The sequence below is a fragment of the Conger conger genome, chromosome 6 (assembly GCF_963514075.1).
Source record: "Conger conger chromosome 6, fConCon1.1, whole genome shotgun sequence".
NCBI lineage: Eukaryota > Metazoa > Chordata > Actinopteri > Anguilliformes > Congridae > Conger > Conger conger.
In genome coordinates, this window is record NC_083765.1 from 615,001 (window position 1) to 640,000 (window position 25,000).

Here is a 25,000-nt window from a genome sequence, read left to right on the forward strand (position 1 = left end):
CAGCGCGATGCCGCATGACGCTCTGCGACACGGCTCTAAATCACACCGAGGAGCCGCCGAATCCGCTGCTTACTCCCGCAAATATACCGCCGTTTCTTTTGCCGCAAACAATTTCTTTTTTTTTCTTTTTTAGGTCGGAGTCATTCTGCAAATGCGTTGGAATTCCTTTTTAAAAACGAAAATATTCCATCCCAGAAGTTAAGATCAGCGATGCCCCATTCATCACCAGCCACAGGCTCACCACGGTCCTGTCCGGAGATTTACGCACCCTACACTGCAAAGTGTTCGATGTTGCCTTATAACCACATGCCGAATGTAATTTGCATCCGTGTAGCAAATACTCGGTTGTCTCGCATATTAGATACTCCAATGGTTAAATCTGCAAGTCTTGTTTCAAATAAGAGCTATGTGTTAACAATAATATTGTTACAGAAAATGGTCCTCGTTCATAGTAACTCTCCATACGCATCAACGAACCCCGTATTCGGATAAACTCAGTCCCTCGGATTTAACGGAGTCTACGGTTTGTTGCAGATTCTCAAGTTGCTGGAGTTAAAAAGAAATACGACAGAGCGACAGAAAAGCGGAGCGTTTCCGTGCAGCCCCAGGGAAGGCTTTAAGAGTGCTCCAGAGCGGCGTGTGTTCCTCAGTCCCACAGTTAGTATCCTAACCGCTTCTCTTCACCTGCAGCCACCACTAAGCCGCGAGAGATCCCCCCCACCCTCTCTCTCTCTCTCTCTCTCTCTCTCTCTCTCTCTCTCACACACACACACACACACACACATACACACACAGGCCAGCTTTGTCCTCCGAGCAGGAGTTCTTAATGCGCAGTCCTTTAAACTGGGAGCCACGCGTTAGTAGGCTAACATTTCACATGACATGTTTTAAATGAATTGCGAAGCTTCATTATTTAACTTTCATTAGCGTTCGTTCATTGCTTTTGAAAAAAAAAGGAAATAAACAGGTCTATATCAATCTTTCAGTCAACCAGTTCTGAAATATGTTGCGTGTGTGTGCTGTGTGTGTACGTGCGTAAGTCCTATTTTATTAATCGTTATTTTGTTAAACAGTGCACTGGTGGGGTTTAAGTGTAGTATTCTGGTGAATGCGCGTCCCCTGCTGTCGCATAGCAGCGATGCCGGGAAAGAACGCCTTACCGCTGACGTCACAGTGTGAGCCTGTTGGACCATGGCTAGTGAATGTTCATGTAGATAGCGCGCAGTTGTCTTTTGTAACCGTTTTATCTTGCTATAAATCTGTACCACTTGCTAGATAATCTGGGGTAAGGTCTTGAATTATTGAATACTGATCATTTTAGTTTAGATTATTTGTAGTTAATGGACGTTTGCGAACAGATGGTGACCATGGATGTTTACAACTCAATCAAATTAAATTAAATTTTATTTGCAGATTTATTTGCGTTTTTTACGGAAACGGCTTTGAGCCTCAAAGCATTTTACCGATGAACAGAAAAGGAAACACTGAACCGAGCGCCAGGTCATAGGCCCCCTTTTGAGTTACTGTCTATCCTACACAGGCACAGCCTTTTGAGTTATATCCTACACAGGCACAGGGGGGGTTGGTGGGCCGAGGGGCCCCTCCAGATAGATGAGGCAATCATCTATGTCACTTATGCTGCCTATGTCATCAATGTCATCTATTAACTGTATTTGTTTTATTTGTTTGGCTATGATTACTTATGAAGTAGCTCAGATTGTTATTATAATATTATTATTATAGATAATTTCAGTCTCAATCTCTATGGAAACTGCACAGTAATGGAGGCAGCCGGGCCCAAGCCAATCACACAGTTATAAGTGACAGACATGGCAGGGCTTAATGTAGCACACAGTTATAGACAGGGCTTAATGTAGCACACAGTTATAGACAGGGCTTAATGTAGCACAGTTATAGACAGGGCTTAATGTAGCACACAGTTATAGACAGGGCTTAATGTAGCACACAGTTATAGACAGGGCTTAATGTAGCACACAGTTATAGGCAGGGCTTAATGTAGCACACAGTTATAGACAGGGCTTAATGTAGCACACAGTTATAGACAGGGCTTAATGTAGCACACAGTTATAGACAGGGCTTAATGTAGCACACAGTTATAGGCAGGGCTTAATGTAGCACACAGTTATAGACAGGGCTTAATGTAGCACACAGTTATAGACAGGGCTTAATGTAGCACACAGTTATAGACAGGGCTTGATGTAGCACACATTTATAGACAGGGCTTAATGTAGCACACAGTTATAGGCAGGGCTTGATGTAGCACACATTTATAGACAGGGCTTAATGTAGCACACAGTTATAGGCAGGGCTTAATGTAGCACACAGTTATAAGTGACAAACATGGCAGGGCTTAATGTGCCCATCTTTTTTTAGACATGGCTGGTCCCCTTGGCAACATTGTTACCATAGCATCCTATCTCTCCGATCAGGAGAAAAATATTCAGTATAAAAAAGAGCAGCTTCATGCAATACGCTGACTGACTTACTCAACCTGTCAATCACTCAGCCTGTCAATCAATCAACCTGTCAATCACTCAATCTGCCTGTCGGGATCATGTGAATTTTCCATATTACACATCCCTGCTAAAAAAATAACTGCTCAAGCTAGGTTTTGAAACAGCTAGTAGCTGGTTGACCAGTTGATACCTAGCAAGACCAGTTAATGACCACCTCATACCTGTCATATTCTGTGTTTTTCTGCTCTGGAGTTTTCTGTTTCTTGTCCTGTGTTTGAGTTTTTTTGTCCGCTCTCTCTTTCTGCAGTCCTTTCTTTCATTCATTAATTTCAGTTCATTTCCTTGTGTATATATACAGGTATACCTCAAATTATGCAGGGGCTACGGCCCTGAGAAACTGTTCCTAAAGCAATGTGTGTAATGTTTCTGTATCTGTCCTGTTTGTATTAATGTTTATTCTTGTCATTTATTCATTTTCATACATCCTTGGTTATTGTTTTCCATTACAGTTTCGCATTCGTGATCCCCTGTTATGTCTGCGTTTGAATGTTTACCAGCCTAGTCACTCCCCTGTCTGCATGTCCCACTATTTGGGTGTGTACAGTAGTTTTCGGGATTTCAATGTTTCTTCCAATCTCGCAGTTCTTACTTTCGGCTTCTCTTGGTAGTTAAATGTTGTAAAGCACTATTCTTACTAACTACAACTAATCTAGATATTGTACAGTACTAATCCGATTAATACACTTACTCTCTGTCTAACTAACTAACAGTCACATTTATTGGGTTGTTTAGAAGTATTCATGTAACTAACTCACTAACGCAATCTCTTAGTGTTTCTGCACTGTTCTGTAACTCCGCCTCCCTATGCTATCCCTGATTACTCACTTAGTTTAAGCGAAGTGTTCGCACCTGCCTCTGACTATCACTACGTCTTCAATCTATGCAAATGTCTACTCCCTAATCCAGAGCCGTATGTATTACGTTTGTTTACGTGCATCCAGTCCGCGTTTTCGTCTCCCTCCGGTTATGATGTTATTACCCCATTATGTTTCCCAACCTGTTGTCTATTTGTTTAGCCCACCTTCTCCCCAGCTCCGCCTAGATTGTCACCTTCCCTCATGTATTTAAACCTCAGTCTCCGTTTCACCCATTGTCAGAACATTGATTATTTATAGAGCCAAATTCCTTGTACGCCTATTTTTGAGATTCCTGAAGACACCCCTTTGACTTTGATTTTCGAGCTTGCCTTGCCCTCTTGTTTTGTTTGCCCATCTGCTTTCCTGGTTTTTGATTATCTGCTTTGTTTTAGTGACTGCGATTTTTGCCTTTGTCCTTTTGTACTTTCACCCTTTGACTTATTGGATTTTTGACCCTTTTGCCTGTTTACTCACTATTCTTTTGCTTTCTGTTTTTGGCATTGTTTTGGATCTCTTGGCTTTCAAACTCGGAATAAATAACGTTTTTGGATTATCCCCTGGTCTGCGTCTGGGTCCTCAGTGCCGTACACAACAATTAGTTGATCAATACACAGGCAGATTTAATTTCGGTTTGTGAATACCTCTCTTCCATGCTTAAATGTAATCTCCATTTTCATATGCTTTTGGTTGGAGTAATTGTTAAATTGAGTGAATCCTGGAGCATCACCCTACATTTGAGTTTAAACTGGTAAATGTGTTAATGCAAATTAGGCTACGGTAGATGGTAAAGTGAAAACGTTTCATTCCAGTAAAAACGTTTCAAGCACTAGGGCAGCATTGAGTTGGGTCTGTTGCAATGTCTGCTGACTTTTCCTTGCAAAAACGTTTTTCTCCATGCAAAATTTCACTAAAGTGAACATTCCATTCATTAAATTAAAAAAATGTCCGTAAAATGTTGTGTTCGTTAATGTGAAAATTTGTGAATAGAACGTTTGTAAATGGAGGCATACCTGTACAATCATACCTGTACCTGTATGTCTTTGTCAATTCTTTGCCAGAATGTAATGTGTTTACTTCATTCCTTCCAGCGGTTTCCTGATGGTCTGTGCCGTACTTCAACCGTACCCCGACCTTTGGTTTTTGGATATACCTGCTTTCGGTTTTGATCTGTTGATGCCGAACTTTGATTGGACTTTTGGTTTTTGACTCCTGGATCACCCTCTGTACTCTTTGCCTTATCGGATTGCCTTACTGTGTTTGGACTCTTGCCTGTGACATTGACTGCATCTCTGATTACCTCTGCAGTAGCTGTCTGCCTAAAATTGACCACTGACTACCTGCAGTGTCCTGAACTTAATAAACACATCAACAAGCGTCTCTCTCTCTCTCTCTCTCTCTCTCTCTCTCTCTCTCTCTCTCTCTCTCTCTCTCTCTCTCTCTCTCTCTCTCTCTCTCTCTCTCTCTCTCTCTCTCTCTCTCTCTCTCTCTCTCTCTCTCTCTCTCTCTCTCTCTCTCTCTCTCTCTCTCTCTCATGTGAAATGTTTAACACATTTCTAATACACAATGCTGTGGCTGTTATCCAGGGGAAAAGTAATGCAAGGCCATCACCATCCAAGAAGTGGAATCCGCAGCATGGCACTGGACAGACCCTCGAGGGGAACATTGTGGCTTACATGAGATGCAGAGAGACCTGCGGTAACCACACAGCACAGTGTGTGCATGGTGAGGGGAACATTGTGACGTACATGAGATGCAGAGAGACCTGCGGTAGCCACACAGCACAGTGTGTGCATGGTGAGGGGAACATTGTGGCTTACATGAGATGCAGAGAGACCTGCGGTAGCCACACAGCACAGTGTGTGCATGGTGAGGGGAACATTGTGGCTTACATGAGATGCAGAGAGACCTGCGGTAGCCACACAGCACAGTGTGTGCATGGTGAGGGGAACATTGTGGCTTACATGAGATGCAGAGAGACCTGCGGTAACCACACAGCACAGTGTGTGCATGGTGAGGGGAACATTGTGGCGTACATGAGATGCAGAGAGACCTGCGGTAGCCACACAGCACAGTGTGTGCATGCTGAGGCCGGCCTGACCTGTCCCAGCCTCTTCTGTAAACACAGCCTCCTTCCACTGCCGCCATTAGTGGCCACGGCACAAAAACGCTGACAGGGAAACCTCCAATGAGGAGCGGGCACTCACAGCTCTCCTTCGCTGAGTGCATCAGAAAGACAAGCTCTTACTATAATGAACTATATATTATATTATCTATAATTATACATTTTAATTATATTACCAGCTCACTGGCATCAAAAGGCAAATCAGTTGAAATGGCTGATCACAGCAGTGTAGGAGCAATTCTGCAGATAGTATTGGTTTCCAAGGAATACGTATATGAATATTTAATCACCGGGTTTAATGTTTCCTGATTAATCTGCAGATCAACCCAGCTAAAGGAAAATAAATGAACAAGTTTATATTTTTAATTGGTTGGCAACCCAAATGTAAATACATGAACTGTATTCAGGAGGTATCTGCTGCTTGAACCCTCGTGTAATCTTTCAGGGGGAACCTGCAATCAGCCCGTCATTAATACTGCTGGATGCAGACCAGCTACAGCTGAAATCTTCACTCAATAGTTTACCAGGACATGTAATGGAAGCAGAAACACTGCTTTCAAGGCCAAGCATGGTGCTGGATAATTGGCTTTGTGTCCTGCCAGATCCTGTCCATGTGAGCTGGAGCCAAACAGACTTTTACTTTGTACTGAAACAGTATTAAATACCTTTACTTTGTACTGAAATGGTGTTAAAGACTGTTACTTTCTACTGAAATGGTGTTAAAGACTTTTCATTTGCATTAAACAGTATTAAAGACTTTTACTTTGTACCAAAATGGTGTTAATGACTTTTACTTTGTACTAACACAGTATTAAAGACTTTTACTTTGTATTGAAACTGTATTCATTTTACTTTGTGCTGAAACAGTATTCAATACCTTTACTTTATACTGTACTTTGTACTTTGACTTTGACTTTGTCATGAAGCAGCATTAAATACTGAATGAAGCAGTATTAAAGCCTTGTACTTTATAATGAAGCAGTATTAAAGCCTTGTACTTTATAATGAAGCAGTATTAAATACTTTTACTTTGTAATGAAGCAACATTAAAGATTTTTACTTTGTACTGAAACAGTATTAAAGACTGTTACTTTGTATTGGTCATGTACTAGTGTGGGGCTCCAGGAAGCTGGGAATATAGAGTTGACTGACCCCACAGCGGATTCCAACAAAAACAACAACAAATACAATATTCCAACTTGGAACAACTTTTAGCCAAGAATTGGCTAAAATTTGAAACTGTCATTCAACAACTCTAGATATGTAGCGAATTGAACTTCTATTTATACAATGTGTTTGATATGTTTAGTAGATATATATAAATAATGGACTAAAACAATATAATCATATTAACTAACCGTAACAACTAATTCTTTTATATTTTGTTTATGATTGTTTGTTCAAAAGTTTCAGTTGTGTTAGTTGGTCTCATTGTATTGTAAAGTGTTTATACTGTCTCCTGCCTTGTCCCTGTCCCACCAGCAGAGGTCCCAGTAGAGGCATGTGTACTGGCTATACCTGCACTGGCCTTACAGTTCTCTTTACTTTCCAACTGTGTGTGTGAGTGTGTGTGTGTGTGTGTGTGCATATGGTGTGTATGTGTGTGTGTGCATGTGTGTGTGTTTGTGTGTGTGTGTGTGTGTGTGCATATGCGTGTTTGTGTGTGTGTGTGTGTGTGTGAGTGTGTGTGTGTGTGCATATGCGTGTTTGTGCATGTGTGTGTGTGTGAGTGTGTGTGTGTGTGTGCATATGCGTGTTTGTGTGTGTGTGTGTGTGTGCATATGCGTGTTTGTGTGTGTGTGTGAGTGTGTGTGTGTGTGCATATGCATGTTTGTGCGTGTGTGTGTGAGTGTGTGTGTGTGAGTGTGCATATGCATGTTTGGGCATGTGTGTGTGTGAGTGTGTGTGTGTGTGAATGTCTGTGTGTGCATATGCGTGTTTCTGCATGTGTGTGTGTGTGTGTGTAAGTGTGTGTGTGCATATGCGTGGGCGCATGTGTGTGTCCGTGTGTGTGTGCATGTGTGTGTGTGAGTTTGTGAGTGTGTGTTTGTGTGTGCATATGTGTGTGCAGGTGTGTGTGTGTTTGTGTGTGATTATTCTGCTTGGGTTTTATTCTGGGTTCAATGAAAAAGCCAAGTAGTGAAATCAGGTGTTGTAGTGCACGGTAGGAGCAAATACCTGCAGAGTTGAGTAGCACTGCAGGACGTGGTGTTGAGTAGCACTGCAGACACTGCAGGACGTGGAGTTGAGTAGCACTGCAGACACTGCAGGACGTGGAGTTGAGTAGCACTGCAGACACTGCAGGACGTGGAGTTGAGTAGCAATGCAGACACTGCAGGACGTGGAGTTGAGTAGCGCTGCAGACACTGCGGCCCGCAGGACGTGGGGTTGAGTAGCGCTGCAGACACTGCAGGACGTGGAGTTGAGTAGCACTGCAGACACTGCAGGACGTGGAGTTGAGTAGCACTGCAGACACTGCAGGACGTGGAGTTGAGTAGCACTGCAGACACTGCAGGATGTGGAGTTGAGTAGCACTGCAGGACGTGGAGTTGAGTAGCGCTGCAGACACTGCAGGACGTGGAGTTGAGTAGCGCTGCAGACACTGCAGGACGTGGAGTTGAGTAGCACTGCAGACACTGCAGGACGTGGGGTTGAGTAGCACTGCAGACACTGCAGGACATGGAGTTGAGTAGCACTGCAGGACGTGGAGTTGAGTAGCACTGCAGACACTGCAGGACGTGGAGTTGAGTAGCACTGCAGGACGTGGAGTTGAGTAGCACTGCAGACACTGCAGGACATGGAGTTGAGTAGCGCTGCAGGACGTGGGGTTGAGTAGCACTGCAGACACTGCAGGACATGGAGTTGAGTAGCACTGCAGGACGTGGAGTTGAGTAGCACTGCAGACACTGCAGGACGTGGAGTTGAGTAGCACTGCAGGACGTGGAGTTGAGTAGCACTGCAGACACTGCAGGACGTGGAGTTGAGTAGCACTGCAGGACGTGGAGTTGAGTAGCACTGCAGACACTGCAGGATGTGGAGTTGAGTAGCACTGCTCTAGAGCACTGTTTCTCACACTAGGTCCTGGGGAGCCCCTGTGTATGCTGGTATATTGCAAACAATTACATAAAATTAGGTATGATATCAACTGAGGTTAATTATTAGGCGAATTAGATTGCTGAATGTAGGTGTTTAGGTTCTGTCATATTACCTGTCAACTTATTGACACAATGCAGATTTGCCTCATCATTTTCTTAGTACTTGAATATTTCCTAAATGATCTACTAAATGGCCTGGTGTCCACACTTTCACCAGTTAGGACGAGGGAATCAGGGTGAACTGCTCAGTCTTCAGTTTGTTCAAATCAATTACTTGCTTCATGTGATTGTGCTTACTGTGCTATGTAAACAATGTGAACATGGGACTTTTATTCGTCATGGCATGCACAGCAATTTCAGACATAATGTGGCTTCAGAGGGTAAATAACCCTTCAATACATGTCAAGTTCCTCATTTATAAAAATTAATAGCTTGTTAAAAATCGGGAACTGCTGTTGTGGTTGGAATGAAAACCAGCAACACTGCTCTAGAGGTTTGCTCCTGAAGCCTGTGTATGCTGATTTTCGTTCCAACCACAACGGCAATCTACAGTTCTAATTCAGTGCTTTTTTTAATTTTTAGAGGGGTTATTTACCATTTTAGGCCACATCACATCTGAAATTGCAATGCATGCCATGGAAAACATAAGTCCCAATTCATATTATGCTATACGTTCATATCATGCTATATTAAAAACAATTTCATAAAAAGATATTGCCTTTTAGCTGAGAAAACAAAGGAAAGACTGAGGCAAATCAACACGTTCCTAATTAAGTTGTTCAACACGCCGAGTCATCATTTCTTCCTTAAATATATAAACACAGTGCAGATCTGGCTTGTTCTCATTGGCTTTGCTTTAAATTCTACATTTCTGCCAGATGGTTAGTTTTAGTGGCCCTGTGCCCACACTTTCACCCTACTGACACACCTGTCTTTCATTTGAGCAGTTAACTAAGACTGAGATTAAGTCTCTTCTGGGAAATGTTTGCAATATAGCACAATGTGAATACTGGACTTGTATTCTTAACTTCTAAAATGCTGCAGCTTATGCACATGTTTAGCCACGCTTCTGTAACATAACCTACAGTAACACTCTATTGATTTTTGTACCATCTGCTTGATGATTAATAAAATATCTGGTAAATATTATCAGTAAGATTATAAGAGCTGAACTTTTTGCATAGAATGAGTGTCCTTTAGTTCCTGCTGATCAGCAGAGGGAAACAGGAGATAAGTGGCCCCTCATTGTTCTTAACGTGTGTGTGTGTGTGTTCACATGCATGTTTGTGCACGTGCGTGTGTGTCAGTGTGTATGTGTGAGTGCACGTGCGTGTGTGTCAGTGTGTATGTGTGAGTGCACGTGCGTGTGTGTCAGTGTGTATGTGTGAGTGCACGTGCGTGTGTGTCAGTGTGTATGTGTGAGTGCACGTGCGTGTGTGTCAGTGTGTATGTGTGAGTGCACGTGCGTGTGTGTCAGTGTGTATGTGAGTGCACGTGCGTGTGTGTCAGTGTGTATGCGTGAGTGCACGTGCGTGTGTCAGTGTGTATGCGTGAGTGCACGTGCGTGTGTGTCAGTGTGTATGTGTGAGTGCACGTGCGTGTGTGTCAGTGTGTATGTGTGAGTGCACGTGCGTGTGTGTCAGTGTGTATGTGTGAGTGCACGTGCGTGTGTGTCAGTGTGTATGTGTGAGTGCACGTGCGTGTGTGTCAGTGTGTGTGTGAGTGCACGTGCGTGTGTGTCAGTGTGTATGTGTGAGTGCACGTGCGTGTGTGTGTTCATGAGTGTATGTGCACATGCGTGTGTCATATTTGGGTAAAGATTTTGTTAAGCATTTTCATATGATATTTGTAATGTGAAGCATAACAACCCCTGACAGTGCTGTGTGCAGTGTGTGTGTGTGCGCAGTGTGTGTGTGTGCAGTGTTTACATTAGATATTTCTAATGTAAAGCATAAAAACCCCTAACAGTACTGTGTGCAGTGTGTGTGTGTGTGTGTGTGTGCAGTGTGTGTGTGCAGTGTTTACATTTGATATTTCTAATGTAAAGCATAAAAACCCCTAACAGTACTGTGTGCAGTGTGTGTGTAGTGTGTGTGCTTGCAGTGTTTACATTAGATATTTCTAACAGTACTGTGGCACCAGGCATCCCACTCCTCTCAGAAGGTCCTGGAATGTGTCACCTGATACCCCTGATACCCCTGATACCCCCGAGTGGGCAGAATTCTCCCCCAAACCAGCAGTCTGTGCCACATGTCCTGTGGCAGATTGACAGACAGTCGCAATTTGAGGAACCAAAAAAGTGCAGAATAGTCACACACACCCCGGTCGCATACTGCACTGCACAGACCCCCCATACCGCCCCCCCACCCCACCCCCCTCGGTCAATTGGCCACCAGGTAATCATTTTAATTTCTGTGTGAGGCTGTGAGATACGTCTCCCAGAGCTTCGCTATAAAACCAATGATGGGTCACTTATACAGAGGGAACACCAGGTCATTTATTCCATCTTGGGACATGATTTGTAAATTTGGGTGCCAGTAGATGTATACTGTCCTATAGCACAACAACAACCAATAAAACAGGATACAGGCCACAGATAGCTGTATCCACGGTCAGGGTCGAGGACGACCTCCCTATCTAACAGCCGGATTTACACACTTCCACGAGAATACACGTTGTCCATCCATGCTGATTATGACCATCTGGAATGATTATCAGAAAAGAAACAACCTTATCTATACCAGTAGTTAACCTGCTACAATAAAGCATTTGAAGATAATAAAAGCCTATCTCTCAGTCTCAAATTAAAATGGCGGTAACTGGTTTGAACAGCTTTTATGTTTTGATGTGGACAAGTGTTGTGGTGAAATTGTACCGAGAGATAATTGTATTATTACATTACATTACATTACATTATTGGCATTTGGCAGACGCTCTTATCCAGAGCGACGTACAACAAAGTGCATACCCATAACCAGGGATAAGTTCGCTGAAAGACCCTAGAGGTAAGTACAATTTCAACTGCTACCTGTACAACAAAGAAAAGGACAAGGGCCTTTTTTTTTTTCTTTTTTTTTTTTTGAACAAACAAACAAACAGAGCAAAAGTCACCAAAGTTAACTATCCAAACACTGCTTACCTAGCCAACTAAAAATACCGATACACAAAGCAAGTCACAGAGACAACAATTAAGGTTCACAGGGAGGTAGGGAGGGATGGGGAGAGGTGCTGCTTGAAGAGGTGCGTCTTCAGCTTGCGCTTGAAGGTGGGGAGAGATTCTATAGTTCTGACCTCAACGGGGAGTTCGTTCCACCACCGTGGAGCCAGAACAGACAGTAGTCGTGAGCGTGAGGTGGAGTTTCTGAGAGGGGGAGGTGCCAAGCGGCCTGTGGAGGCTGAACGAAGAGGTCTGGCAGGGGTGTAGGGTCTGATGATTTTTTGCAGATAAGCTGGGGAAGACCCTTTAACTGCTTGGAAGGCTAGCACCAATGTTTTGAATTTGATGCGAGCCATGACAGGCAGCCAGTGGAGGGAAGTAAGCAGGGGGGTAACGTGTGAGTATTTGGGAAGGTTGAAGACCAGACGAGCTGCTGCATTCTGGATGAGTTGGAGGGGTCTGATGGCGGACGCTGGGAGGCCAGCCAAGAGGGAATTGCAGTAGTCCAGGCGGGACAGAACCATCGCTTGGACCAGGAGCTGGGTCGAGTAGGGGGTGAGAAAGGGGCGGATTCTCCGTATGTTGTATAGGAAGAACCTGCAAGACCGGGTCACCGCCGCAATGTTCTCGGAAAGGGACAGTCTGCTGTCCATCACCACGCCGAGGTTCCTTGCACTGGGTGACGGCGTGAGTGTGGTATCCCCGAGGGAAATGGAGAGATCCAGATGGGGAGAGGTATTAGCAGGGATGAATATCATTTCAGTCTTGCCTGGGTTGAGCTATAGATGGTGGTTGTCCATCCAGCTCTGGATGTCCCTCAGGCAAGCAGAGATACGGGCTGAAACCTGCGTATCAGACGGCGGGAACGAGACGAAGAGTTGGGTATCGTCCGCATAGCTGTGGTAGGATAGCCCATGTGCAGTGATCACAGGGCCAAGGGAGCGAGTGTAGAGAGAAAAAAGAAGTGGGCCAAGGACTGAGCCCTGGGGAACTCCTGTGGCGAGGGGCCGAGGTGTCGATACCGAACGAGCCCAGGCAACCTGGAAGGAGCGACCAGAGAGGTAGGACTCAATCCAGTCCAGGGCTGTGCCACAGATGCCCGTTGCTGACAGGGCAGACAGGAGGATGGAGTGATCCACAGTGGCGAAGGCAGCAGAGAGATCTAGAAGAATGAGGATAGAGGAGAGGGAGGCTGCTCGTGCGGCATGAAGTGACTCACTGACGGAGAGGAGCGCAGTCTCTGTCGAGTGGCCAGATCTGAAGCCAGACTGATGGGGGTCTAGCAGGTTGTTGTTAGAAAAGAAGGAAGAAAGTTGAGTAGAAGCGGCTCGTTCTATAGTTTTAGAAAGGAAAGGAAGAAGAGATACCGGGCGGTAGTTCTGGATGATGGAGGGATCCAGGGTAGGCTTTTTTAGCAGCGGAGTGATGTGGGCCCTCTTGGAGGATGCTGGAAAACAGCCGGAAGACAGGGAGGAGTTGACAAGGGAGGTGACAAATGGGAGAATGTCAGGTGTGATAGTTTGGAGAAGAGAAGAGGGGATAGGGTCAAGGGCACAGGTTGTAGGGCGGTGGCAGAGCAGGAGTTGAGAAACATCAGAGTCCGTAAGGGGGGAGAAAGTGGAAAAGGAAGGGAAGGGCCTAGAGGGGGGGAAGGGCACAGTGAGGGGGGCGGTGATTGTAAAGGATCTGCGGATGACTGTGACCTTCTCATCGAAGAAATCAGCAAAGTCATCAGCAGCGAAGGAGGACTGAGGAGGAGGAGGCGGTGCGTTGAGGAGAGAGGAGAAAATGGAGAAAAGTTTCCGGGGGTTAGAAGCAGAGTTCTGAATTTGTGTTTGATAGTATTTTGCTTTGGCGGCAGTGACATCGGAAGAGAATGCCGCCAGGAGAGACTGGTAAGTCATGAGGTCGGAAGTGTCTCTGGATTTCCCCCACTTCCTCTCCGCTGCGCGGAGGCTGGCCCTGGAGGTACGGAGGGTGTCAGATATCCAAGGACTGGGAGGGGATGTGCGAGGTGGCTTTGAGACAGGGGGACAGAGAGAGTCAAAGGCGGAGGAGAGAGATGAAAGGAGGGTGGCAGATGCAGAGTCAGCGGGGAGTTTGGAGAAGGATTCGAGAGGGGGGAGTGAGGCGGTGACGGTGCTGGCAAAGGAAGAGGGTGAGAGGGAGCGGAGGTTACGGCGGGCTGAGGAAGTGTGGGTGGGAGGAGGGGGAGGAGGATGGGGAGGAAGAGGGAGGGAGAATGAGATGAAGTGGTGATCAGATGTATGCAGAGGGGTAACCGTGAAATCGGAGCATGAGCAGTTCCTCACAAAGACAAGGTCTAGGACATTGCCCGCCTTGTGGGTTGGAGGAGAGTGTTGCAGGGAGAGGCCGAAGGAGGCTGGGAGGCTTCTAGGTGGATGTTGAAGTCTCCAAGGAGAATCAGCGGGGTGCCATCCTCAGGGAAGGAGCTGAGAAGGGTGTCTAGCTCATCAAGGAAGTTTCCCAGGGGCCCTGGAGGACGGTAGATAACTGCAATGAAAAGGTTAGTAGGGTAGGATACTGCAACAGAATGGAATTCAAAAGTGGATATGGACAGGTCAGAGAGGGGGAGAACAGAAAATTTCCACGAGGGGGAAATTAAAAGACCAGTACCACCGCCACGGCCGGAAGGCCGGGGAGTGTGCGAGAAGGAGAAGGAGGATGAGAGGGCAGCGGGAGTGGCGGTGTTGTCAGGTGTGATCCAGGTCTCAGTTAGGGCAAGGAATTGTAGGGACTGGAGGGAGGCATACGCAGGGATGAAGTCAGCCTTCCGAGTGGCAGACTGGCAGTTCCATAGTCCCCCTGTGACAGCAAAGTCCTCACAGGGGGTCAGCGGGGGATAGCTGAGGTTTGAGGGGTTCCGACGCCGTGGAGGCCCACGTCGCAGGGGGGGGTCTTCGAGGGAGAGAGCAGACTGGGATGGGGAGAAACATAACATCACAAACGGGGACGGAGCGATGCTAGCGTCTGAGCATGCCTATTTAAATGGCCTACAATTGCTCACAAGCAATATCAAATCAAAGCTAATCTACTGATAAATTCCACAGCTATTTAAGACAAATGTTCAATCACTCTACAGGTATGCAACCAGTAGAAGTGATTAACAGGTAATAGACAAACAACCTGGCTCAAGCCCTAACCCTTGCTGTTCAAATGAGCAATTTAAAAAAATCAACGTTACCGCGTCTAGAGGAAAACCCGCAGCGATACTAAACACCTGGTCAGAATGATGCACTTACTGTAAATCATATTATATTATATTTATATGAGAGAGCCAGAAGGAAAAATGCACGTTAGGGTTAGGGTTAATTACTGCATAAATACTAAATCTAAATAAATGTAGTTTTTAGGAACAAAGTCTTAATTGGGTGAAACAATGTCCCTATGTCCACCGATTCTCTTCCTCCCAGGGGAGTGTCACTGTGGAGTAATCATCGATCAATACCATCGTATTCACTGTGGAGTAATCATTGATCAATACCGTATTAGAGGCAGTGCAGCATCACTAATCCATTTGTCTGCATCAGAGACTCAGTCATTCAGTTGCTTTCATTTGCCCTGTTGACGTGTCCTACTTAAGCCCGTTCACGTGACTAGATCTTTCCACATCCTAGCACGTCGCTGGAATACTGCAGACATATAGTGGCATCACTGTAATGCTGTCAGGTTCGCCCCTCACATGGTGTAGTGTGGTAATGTTATGGGGTATTGGGTTATATACAGTGTGGTGTTCATTGAGTAGTGTGTTTATTTTATTGATGATTTTATTTTTTTTTGCCATCCATCGTGTGATAGTGTAGCACTAGTGCGCAGCTAGTATGGCTGCTGTTAGCATTAGCCATATCATTTACCGAGATATTACTGTTAGGATATTACTGTTACTCAGTGTCTTTGGGACAGTCTTCTGTGAAAAGCATTATACAAATAAAATTGAATTGAATATTGCTGCTGTAATGGGGACAGAAGAGATAGAGCAGTGAAGGGGTGGCTGGTCCTCAGGGTCCACAGCAAGAAATCAACCATACAGTATACAGTAGGCATCATTAAATCATTAATTAAATGAGTGTGTGTATATATATCTTTATTTAATACCTTATTTTATACATAAATCCATCACTAAAATCCAAATTATTGCAGACAATATAAATACTACTGAAATGTTTTATAAACAGAGAGGTTTGTTTGTCAGCAGTTATTTTCACCCCGCCCCACATAGTCCAGCACAAAATATCAGTGTGAAAACACCTGACATGACATCTGTATTCAATACAAAGATAGTTAATGCGAAAAATGAAATGTATAAAACTAATATATATGAAATATACAGTACTGTGCAAAAGTCTGAGGCACCTGTATAACATTCTGTACGGATAAGATTCTACAATGAAAGGTTCTAAATAAACGTTCTATACATTTTACATTACATTTTAGTCATTTGGCAGAATAGTTAAAAACTGAATCAATCAATATTTTTTGTGACCACCCTTCGGTGTTAAAACTGCATCACTTCTCTGAGATGGCCAACGCTGTCCTGCAGTTCTATAAGTTAATCAGCAGGAAGGTTGTTCCATGCATGTTGGAGAACTTGCCACAGTTCTTCTACAGACTTTGGTTGGGCTCCTTGCTTCTGATCTCAGACAGCCTTGATCAAGTTGTTATGTAAAATGTAGTCAATTGCTTAAAATCTCAAATGTGTTCTTTTATACTAACTAAAAAATAAACATATATATAATAAAGTCTAGGGTGCCTAAGACTTCTGCACAGTACTGTATGCCTGTTTTTTTTTCTCCCCATTGGGGAGTTCTGTTTCTCTGTAAAGCGTGTTTGTGACAAGTTTCTCATTAAATTCAGTTCAGTTTATCCTGTATAAACACAGTGCCATCAGGGCCTCTATGCTGCAGAGGTGTTTATCCAAAATTAATCAAATAAAGGTTGAATTACAAATAACAAATAAAACAAAAATCAAGATCCAAGGTTATGGGTTAGGGTTATGGTTTGGGATTCGGGTTAGGGCTATGGGTTAGGATTCATGGTTAGGGGTTTGGTAAGTAAGAAATCTTTATTTCCCAAGTTGTCCCATATTAGGGCCTCTTGGGAAATAAAAGTTTGCACTGGCCATTCAGGGTACTGAAGCCTTTAAGTAGGAAGAATTTGGTCCCTCTTGTGTCGGTGCTCTATGTGCGTTGGTTCAGTCCTCTTGGAAATAGAGTGCTAAGTTTGAGAATCCAGTGTTTCTCAAACCTGCGTCTCTCCTCCGGTGTCCAATTATTGTTTGTTTGGCCCGATATTTCTAGTGCCTCAAGTCCATGGTGAAGGAAATGAGACACCAGGTGTGTGTCTGTCTCTCTGTGATTTCTAATGTTGTATATACGTTGTGCTAGTCTACATTTAATTGTGTTCCCTGTCTCTCCCACATATATTATACCACATTGTGTGCATTTAATGGCATATATGCAGTTTTTAGTGTTTTTAGTTAGTGTTTGTTTTATTATGTAGGTTATGTTGGTAGTGGTGTTCCTGACTGTAGTGGCTTGCTTGTAGAATATTGGGCCCTGTGTAGGTAAAGTATTAATTTCTGGTAGTTTGCTGCTTACCAGATGATCTTTAAGATTTTTATTTCTTTTATATGCTGAGATAATTTTATAGTCCTGGATAATGTTTGTGTTCTGTAGAGTGCGGGTTAGATTTAATAAAATTTTTCTGTTTGCAGCTAGGCTCAATGCTGAGTAGGTGGTGATTAGCGGGATGATTTTGCGCGTGTCTTGTTGTCTGGTGGTTAAGAAAGTTTTCCGGACCTGTCTAAGGAAAGATCTGGAAAAATTTTTGGTTTTAATGCATTGAAGAGGGTCTGGGTAGCCTCTTCAAAATCTATTACCTGTGTGCAAATCCTGTTGAACCTGAGCAATTGTGATTTGATCAGGCCCTTGAAAGTGTGTTTAGGGTGGAGACTGTTTTTATGTAAAAGTGTGTGTGTGTCAGTATCTTTAAAGAAAACTTTAGTGTCTAAAGTGTGTGTTTGGGAAAAGGAGGGTCCCTTGTATGTGGTAGTGTCCAAGAAATCTATTTGTTGGTTATGCGTGGTTTCGTGGTTAGGGGTTAGGGTTATGGGTTAGGGTTAGGGTTAGAATTTGTGGTTAGGGGTTAGGGTTATGGGTCAGGATTCGGGTTATGGGTCAGGATTCGGGTTAGGGTTAGGGTTATGGGTTGGGATTCAGGTTAGGGTTACGGGTTAGGATTTGCGGTGAGGAGTTAGGGGTTAGGGGTTAAGTTTGTAATGTGACTTATGAAGAGGACAGCCTGAGATATTCAGTCTAATTTAGACATGTGTGACACCTTCACCTTCAATATGATTGACTGTGACTCCTAGCCAATCAGTGGGGCAGTTCCTGAGAATACATTTCTTTGATTTTTTTGATTTTATGCGATGCCAGATTTTTCGGAAGATTGCATTCGGATACAGTACAGTGATATAAACCATATGGCTCACTCGATCAGCAACTATGAGCTCCATGATGCACTTTTTCAGATTTACTACTGAGTTAATGTAAACAGTAAAGACCAGGGTTGGGGACCCCAGCAGACACTAAATTCATGATGGAGGTGGTGCAGCTGATTGGTAGTTCAGTGTATGACATCACTCCCCTACCACAGACTCAGCTTGTAGCCTGCAGACTGACAATACTAATCACACAGTATTTACATGCTCAGTACATTTAAAATATATACAAAATCTGTTATAAAATTTAATTATACTAAGTATAAATTCTTTAAACCATTTTGGCCTATGCAATTCAAGAAGCAGCAAGGTTTTGCCCTCAAAGACCAAATGTGTGTTCAAGACAGCTAATGTACTTGGCGAACTGTAATTGCAGCAAACAGATACTGTTGAACGATTTGAAATGAACTTGCCACGAATACAAAGGGACATGATTTAGTTCTAACAATGCCAGCTAGCTTAAAAAGTAAGAACAAATATTACATTCATTAAAGTGTGTTATTACTGCCAAATAATTGTAAACTTTTGTTCTCTCCTCGTATCCCCAGGCATTTTTGTACGCCGTGCATTGCCTTTTCAACTGTTAGCTAACGTTAGCGACACTACCTTTTCAACTGTTAGCTAACGTTAGCGACACTACCTTTTCAAACTGTTAGCTAACGTTAGCGACACTGCCTTTTCAAACTGTTAGCTAACGTTAGCGACACTGCCTTTTCAAACTGCTAACAAAACGTTTGCGACACTGCCTTTTCAAACTCTTAGCTAACGAGCCTTTTCGAACTGTGGGCTAACGTTATTGACACTACCTTTTAGCGAATGTTTGTGGCAAAATGAAAAAGGTTTCAATATGTTGTCGAACATTAGCTAAAGTTTGCTGTCTAGAACGCATATTAGTTGTGGATGGGTCAGGCTTAGAGCACGTTGTGTGAGCGTCACAGGGACATTTGTGTGAGAGTTACGGGGACGTTGTGAGAACGTTACAGGGACGTTGTGAGAGCATTACAGAGTGCAGGTCAGGGCACGTTGTGAGAGTGTTACAGGCACGTTGTGAACGCGTTACAGGGATGTTGCTTTGTCGGGGCCCTTCTGGTCGGGGGTGGTCTCGGTCTCAGGGCTGAGCGCTGGGTTGTCATACATCTCCAGATCGCGCGCAGGCTGCTTCTCCGCGTCGTCACAGTGACAGCAGGCGCAGACGCAGCTGCTGACGAGGCTGTCCCAGGGTTCGAGTGAGCGCAGCCAGACGGGGAGGAAGCCCCAGCTGCGCAGAGCGGCGGGGAGGAGCTGTGGGCGTCGTGACTGCAGCAGGTTCACCGCGACAACCAGCAGCAGGAGCACGACGATGGGCACGCCCACCCCCACCAGGACCTCCCAGCCGGCCAGCGACAGGCCAAACACCAGCAGCGGCAGCAGGAAGAAGCACAGCAGGATGTAGACGCCGGCGAACCAGCGGTACTGGGCTGTGCACGCACCCAGGGCCTTCGCCAGGCGGATGGGCACCCGCATCACCGGCACTGGGTACCACAGCAGGATGCCCAGAACATTAAACAGGAAGTGCACCATGGCAATCTGCGAACAGCCAATCATACATTATGCTCAGACTCCACCCACTGCTCCTGTGTAACCTCACTCCTCTGCATTACCTCATTACCCCACTCATCTGCATTACCTCATTACCTCACTCCTCTGCATTACCTCATTACCCCACTCCTCTGCATTACCTCATTACCCCACTCATCTGCATTACCTCATTACCTCACTCCTCTGCATTACCTCATTACCCCACTCCTCTGCATTACCTCATTACCCCACTCATCTGCATTACCTCATTACCCCACTCATCTGCATTACCTCATTACCCCACTCCTCTGCATTACCTCATTACCTCACTCCTCTGCATTACCTCATTACCCCACTCCTCTGCATTACCTCATTACCCCACTCCTCTGCATTACCTCATTACCCCACTCCTCTGCATTACCTCATTACCCCACTCCTCTGCATTACCTCATTACCCCACTCCTCTGCATTACCTCATTACCCCACTCATCTGCATTACCTCATTACCCCACTCATCTGCATTACCTCATTACCCCACTCCTCTGCATTACCTCATTACCTCACTCCTCTGCATTACCTCATTACCCCACTCCTCTGCATTACCTCATTACCCCACTCCTCTGCATTACCTCATTACCCCACTCCTCTGCATTACCTCATTACCTCACTCCTCTGCATTACCTCATTACCCCACTCCTCTGCATTACCTCATTACCTCACTCCTCTGCATTACCTCATTACCCCACTCCTCTGCATTACCTCATTACCCCACTCCTCTGCATTACCTCATTACTGGTTCTTGTGGTTCCTGACCTGCAGTGAGTTTATGTATTGGTTGCTATGGTTTCTGGTCTGCAGTGAGTGGTGTATTGGTTGCTATGGTTCCTGACTGGTAGTGAGTTGGTGTATTGGTTGCTATGGTTCCTGACCTGCAGTGAGTTTATGTATTGGTTGCTATGGTTCCTGACCTGCAGTGAGTTGGTGTATTGGTTGCTATGGTTCCTGACTGGTAGTGAGTTGGTGTATTGGTTGCTATGGTTCCTGACCTGCAGTGAGTGGTGTATTGGTTGCTATGGTTCCTGACCTGCAGTGAGTTGGTGTATTGGTTGCTATGGTTCCTGACCTGCAGTGAGTGGTGTATTGGTTGCTATGGTTCCTGACCTGCAGTGATTGGTGTATTGGTTGCTATGGTTCCTGACCTGCAGTGAGTTGGCCAGTGTGTCTCCAGGGCTGGCCATGGCAGCCAGCACGGCGGTGGTGGTGGTGCCGATGTTGGAGCCCAGAGAGAGAGGATAAGCCCTCTCAATGCTGATCACTCCGATGCCTAATACACACACACACATCACATCTGCTATGAGTGATGCAAAACAATTCATTACAGTTGAATGAAGTATAACCAACCGCAGTAGAGTAAAGCATAACCAATCATAGTGAGGAGACGCAGAAGGATAGGAGCTGGTCATGCTGGTCAAGTTTGTAAAAGCAAATAGGGAGAGTGGAAGGTGAAATGGTTTGAGTACGAGTGTAAGAGTGCAGGAGAGCTGTAGAAGCTGAGGTTAGGGCTCAGACTGACCGACCAGGGGAGTGATGGCGGAGGTGAAGACGGAGCTGCTCTGCACCACAAACGTCATCCCCGCTCCCACCAGGATGGCCAGGTACCCCGTCAGCCAGCCCAGCGGGAAAGGGAAGTCTGCAACATTATACACACTTTATACACAATACCAGCACCTTATGCACAATACACACACATTATATACGAAACACACACAATATACACACACTGTATACACATGCTTTAAACACTATACAAAGACACACCGTATACACTGCACACACTATACATACTTATCTCATACACTGTGCACACAAACTTTATCATGTTATTTATGCTTTTATCTGAAGCGTAAGCCTTTACACATCACAAACACTACACCCACATACACACTATACACACAATCTATACAGTATACAGTGAGGTCCATAAGTATTTGGACAGTCGTATAATTTCTGGTCTTTTGGCTCTGTGCTCCAGTACACTGTATTTGTAATGAAGGATTCATCTGAAGATATTTGGATCTATATCAGGTGATCAATGAAGGAATTATATCACTTTTTATATATAGTCCCTCCATTTTAGGGGATCAAAATAATTGGATAGTTGGTTTCTTAGCTGTTTCTGGTTATACAGGTGTATGCAATTGGCTCCCTAGTGCAGATATAATAACGATTTAAGTATCTAGTCTTGATTCTAGGTGTTTGATTGCATTGTTACATTACATTATTAGCATTATTTTTAGCATTTGTCAGCATGACCAGAGGACAATGACAGTCAAGGAAGCCATTATGGCACTGTAGATCTGTGCCTGTATAGAGAATCTTGGTGAGTGTGCTGTATAGAGGATCTTGGTGAGTGTGCTGTATAGAGGATCTTGGTGAGTGAGCTATAGGATCTTGGTGAGTGTGCTGTATAGAGGATCTTGGTGAGTGTGTTGTATAGAAGATCTTAGTGAGTGTGCTGTATAGAAGATCTTGGTGAGTGTGTTGTATAGAAGATCTTAGTGAGTGTGCTGTATAGAAGATCTTGGTGAGTGTGCTGTATAGTGGATCTTGGTGAGTATGCGGTTGATCTCTGCCTGCAGTGAGGATGTTTGTGTGTGCTGTGTAGAAGATCTTGTACCTGTGTTAATGATCTTCTTGATGACCATGGCCACCTGGCCCTGCAGCATGGAGTTGAGCATCTTGACCACCAGGATGAGGCAGGTGCAGAGTGTGACCAGGGACAGGGCCAGCAGGATCAGCCCAACAGCCAGGTCTGGCAGCCCACTATTCACAAAGAGGTGCTGACCTGCACAACAACACTCACACACACGGGCACACATGCACACGCACACGCACACACGCACACACGCACACACGCACGCACACACGCACACACGCACATACATACATACAGACAAACACACACACACATATACACTCACGCACACATATACACACACACACATATACACATGCACAAACACAGACACACGCACACACACACACACACACACATGCACACACACACACACACACACACACATATACACATGCACAAACACAGACACACGCACACATACACACGCACACACACAAACACACAAACACAGACACGCACACACATACGCACACACACATGCACGCACAAATACAGATTAGTTTGTTTTATGAGGACTGTGAGGATGTGATGAACCCGTATCTGCTGTCAGTGATATATTCCCATGTTCTCATCTTATTATATGAATTGTTTTCCTGTGAAGGTCTCCAGGTCCAAGGCACTGAGGTACTGGAGGTACCAGAGGATGGCTTACGTACATTTCTCTAAGTTGATTGTCAAGGACACATTCTTCAGGGTCCATGTTATATTTCCACTGACCCAGCAGAGGGCGCTAGACGTACAGTCTTCTATCCCAGGGACAGTCACGTTCATCTCTGTCTGCAATGGGCAATCACAACCAGATTAAATGAAGATGGCTTTTTTTTTTTTTTTTTTTTTTTTCTTACAGCAGAAACATAACCAATGACAGCACACATCATATATGTAGATATAGCATGACTCACAGATACACATCATTGTACACAAACGACACACAATGGCCATAAAGCACTAAAACTCGGCAAAGAAAGAATAACACCATAAAAATAGTACAATATTAACTGCAAAAGACATGGCGTACATTGTCCTCATTTGGGCCGTATCTCTGTCTGCATGTCTTATTGCGGCATTTTAGCATGCACCGTTCTTGCATTGTGCACCTGGTACTATTCTTGGTAACTGGACTAAAATCTTCATGAACCAAAATGTTTAAATGTTTCAGTTGTATGGTGTATGGTGAAATACCAGAGCTCCAGTATCAGAACTGTCAGGCTGGTTCAGTGTTTTTTATTTGTTTGTGATTACACACCACGTTAGACCATTTTAGCAGGATTACACACTGTGTTGGTCTGTGTTTTAGCTGGATTACGCTCTGTGTTGGTCTGTGTTTTAGCTGGATTACACACTGTGTTGGTCTGTGTTTTAGCTGGATTATGCACTGTGTTGGTCTGTGTTTTAGCTGGATTACGCTCTGTGTTGGTCTGTGTTTTAGCTGGATTACGCACGGTGTTGGTCTGTGTTTTAGCTGGATTACGCACTGTGTTGTTCTGTGTTTTAGCAGGATTACACACTGTGTTGGTCTGTGTTTTAGCTGGATTACGCACTGTGTTGTTCTGTGTTTTAGCAGGATTACGCACTGTGTTGGTCTGTGTTTTATCTGGATTACGCACTGTGTTGGTCTGTGTTTTAACTGGATTACACACTGTGTTGGTCTGTGTTTTAGCTGGATTACGCACTGTGTTGGTCTGTGTTTTAGCTGTATTATGCACTGTGTTGGTCTGTGTTTTAGCTGGATTACGCACTGTGTTGGTCTGTGTTTTATCTGGATTACGCTCTGTGTTGGTCTGTGTTTTAGCTGGATTACGCACTGTGTTGGTCTGTGTTTTAACTGGATTACGCACTGTGTTGGTCTGTGTTTTAGCTGGATTACGCACTGTGTTGGTCTGTGTTTTAGCTGGATTACGCACTGTGTTGGTCTGTGTTTTAGCTGGATTATGCACTGTGTTGGTCTGTGTTTTAGCTGGATTACGCACTGTGTTGGTCTGTGTTTTAGCTGGATTATGCACCGTGTTGGTCTGTGTTTTAGCTGGATTATGCACTGTGTTGGTCTGTGTTTTAGCTGGATTATGCACTGTGTTGGTCTGTGTTTTAGCTGGATTACGCACTGTGTTGTTCTGTGTTTTAGCTGGATTATGCACTGTGTTGGTCTGTGTTTTAGCTGGATTACGCACTGTGTTGGTCTGTGTTTTAGATGGATTACACACTGTGTTGGTCTGTGTTTTAGCTGGATTACGCACTGTGTTGGTCTGTGTTTTAGCTGGATTACACACTGTGTTGGTCTGTGTTTTAGCTGGATTATGCACTGTGTTGGTCTGTGTTTTAGCTGGATTATGCACTGTGTTGGTCTGTGTTTTAGCTGGGTTACGTACTGTGTTGGTCTGTGTTTTGCACCAGATCTTAATGAGGCTCTTATTTTTAGCAGTTGGGTCTCCCGTAGCGATTCCACCAATGACGGTTTCA

General features: G+C 44.6%; 2 protein-coding genes across 2 annotated transcripts in view; both read right to left on the bottom strand.

Moving 5' to 3' along the window:
- The window catches only part of LOC133130414 (protocadherin-7-like), an 8,442-nt gene extending 8,426 nt beyond the window's left edge, over window positions 1–16 (bottom strand). The window contains exon 1 of the mRNA XM_061244999.1: window positions 1–16. This exon is cut by the window's left edge and continues 745 nt beyond it. Within this exon, the coding sequence (XP_061100983.1) occupies window positions 1–16 (16 nt within the window).
- A 19,195-nt stretch (window positions 17–19,211) lies between these two features.
- The window catches only part of LOC133130415 (sodium-dependent phosphate transport protein 2B-like), a 12,053-nt gene continuing 6,264 nt past the window's right edge, over window positions 19,212–25,000 (bottom strand). Inside the window, 6 exon segments of the mRNA XM_061245000.1 lie at window positions 19,212–19,854; window positions 21,045–21,169; window positions 21,419–21,535; window positions 22,523–22,690; window positions 23,200–23,320; window positions 24,910–25,000. The exon segment at window positions 24,910–25,000 is cut by the window's right edge and continues 5 nt beyond it. Of these exon segments, the coding sequence (XP_061100984.1) occupies window positions 19,345–19,854; window positions 21,045–21,169; window positions 21,419–21,535; window positions 22,523–22,690; window positions 23,200–23,320; window positions 24,910–25,000 (1,132 nt within the window). The 3' untranslated portion in view covers window positions 19,212–19,344.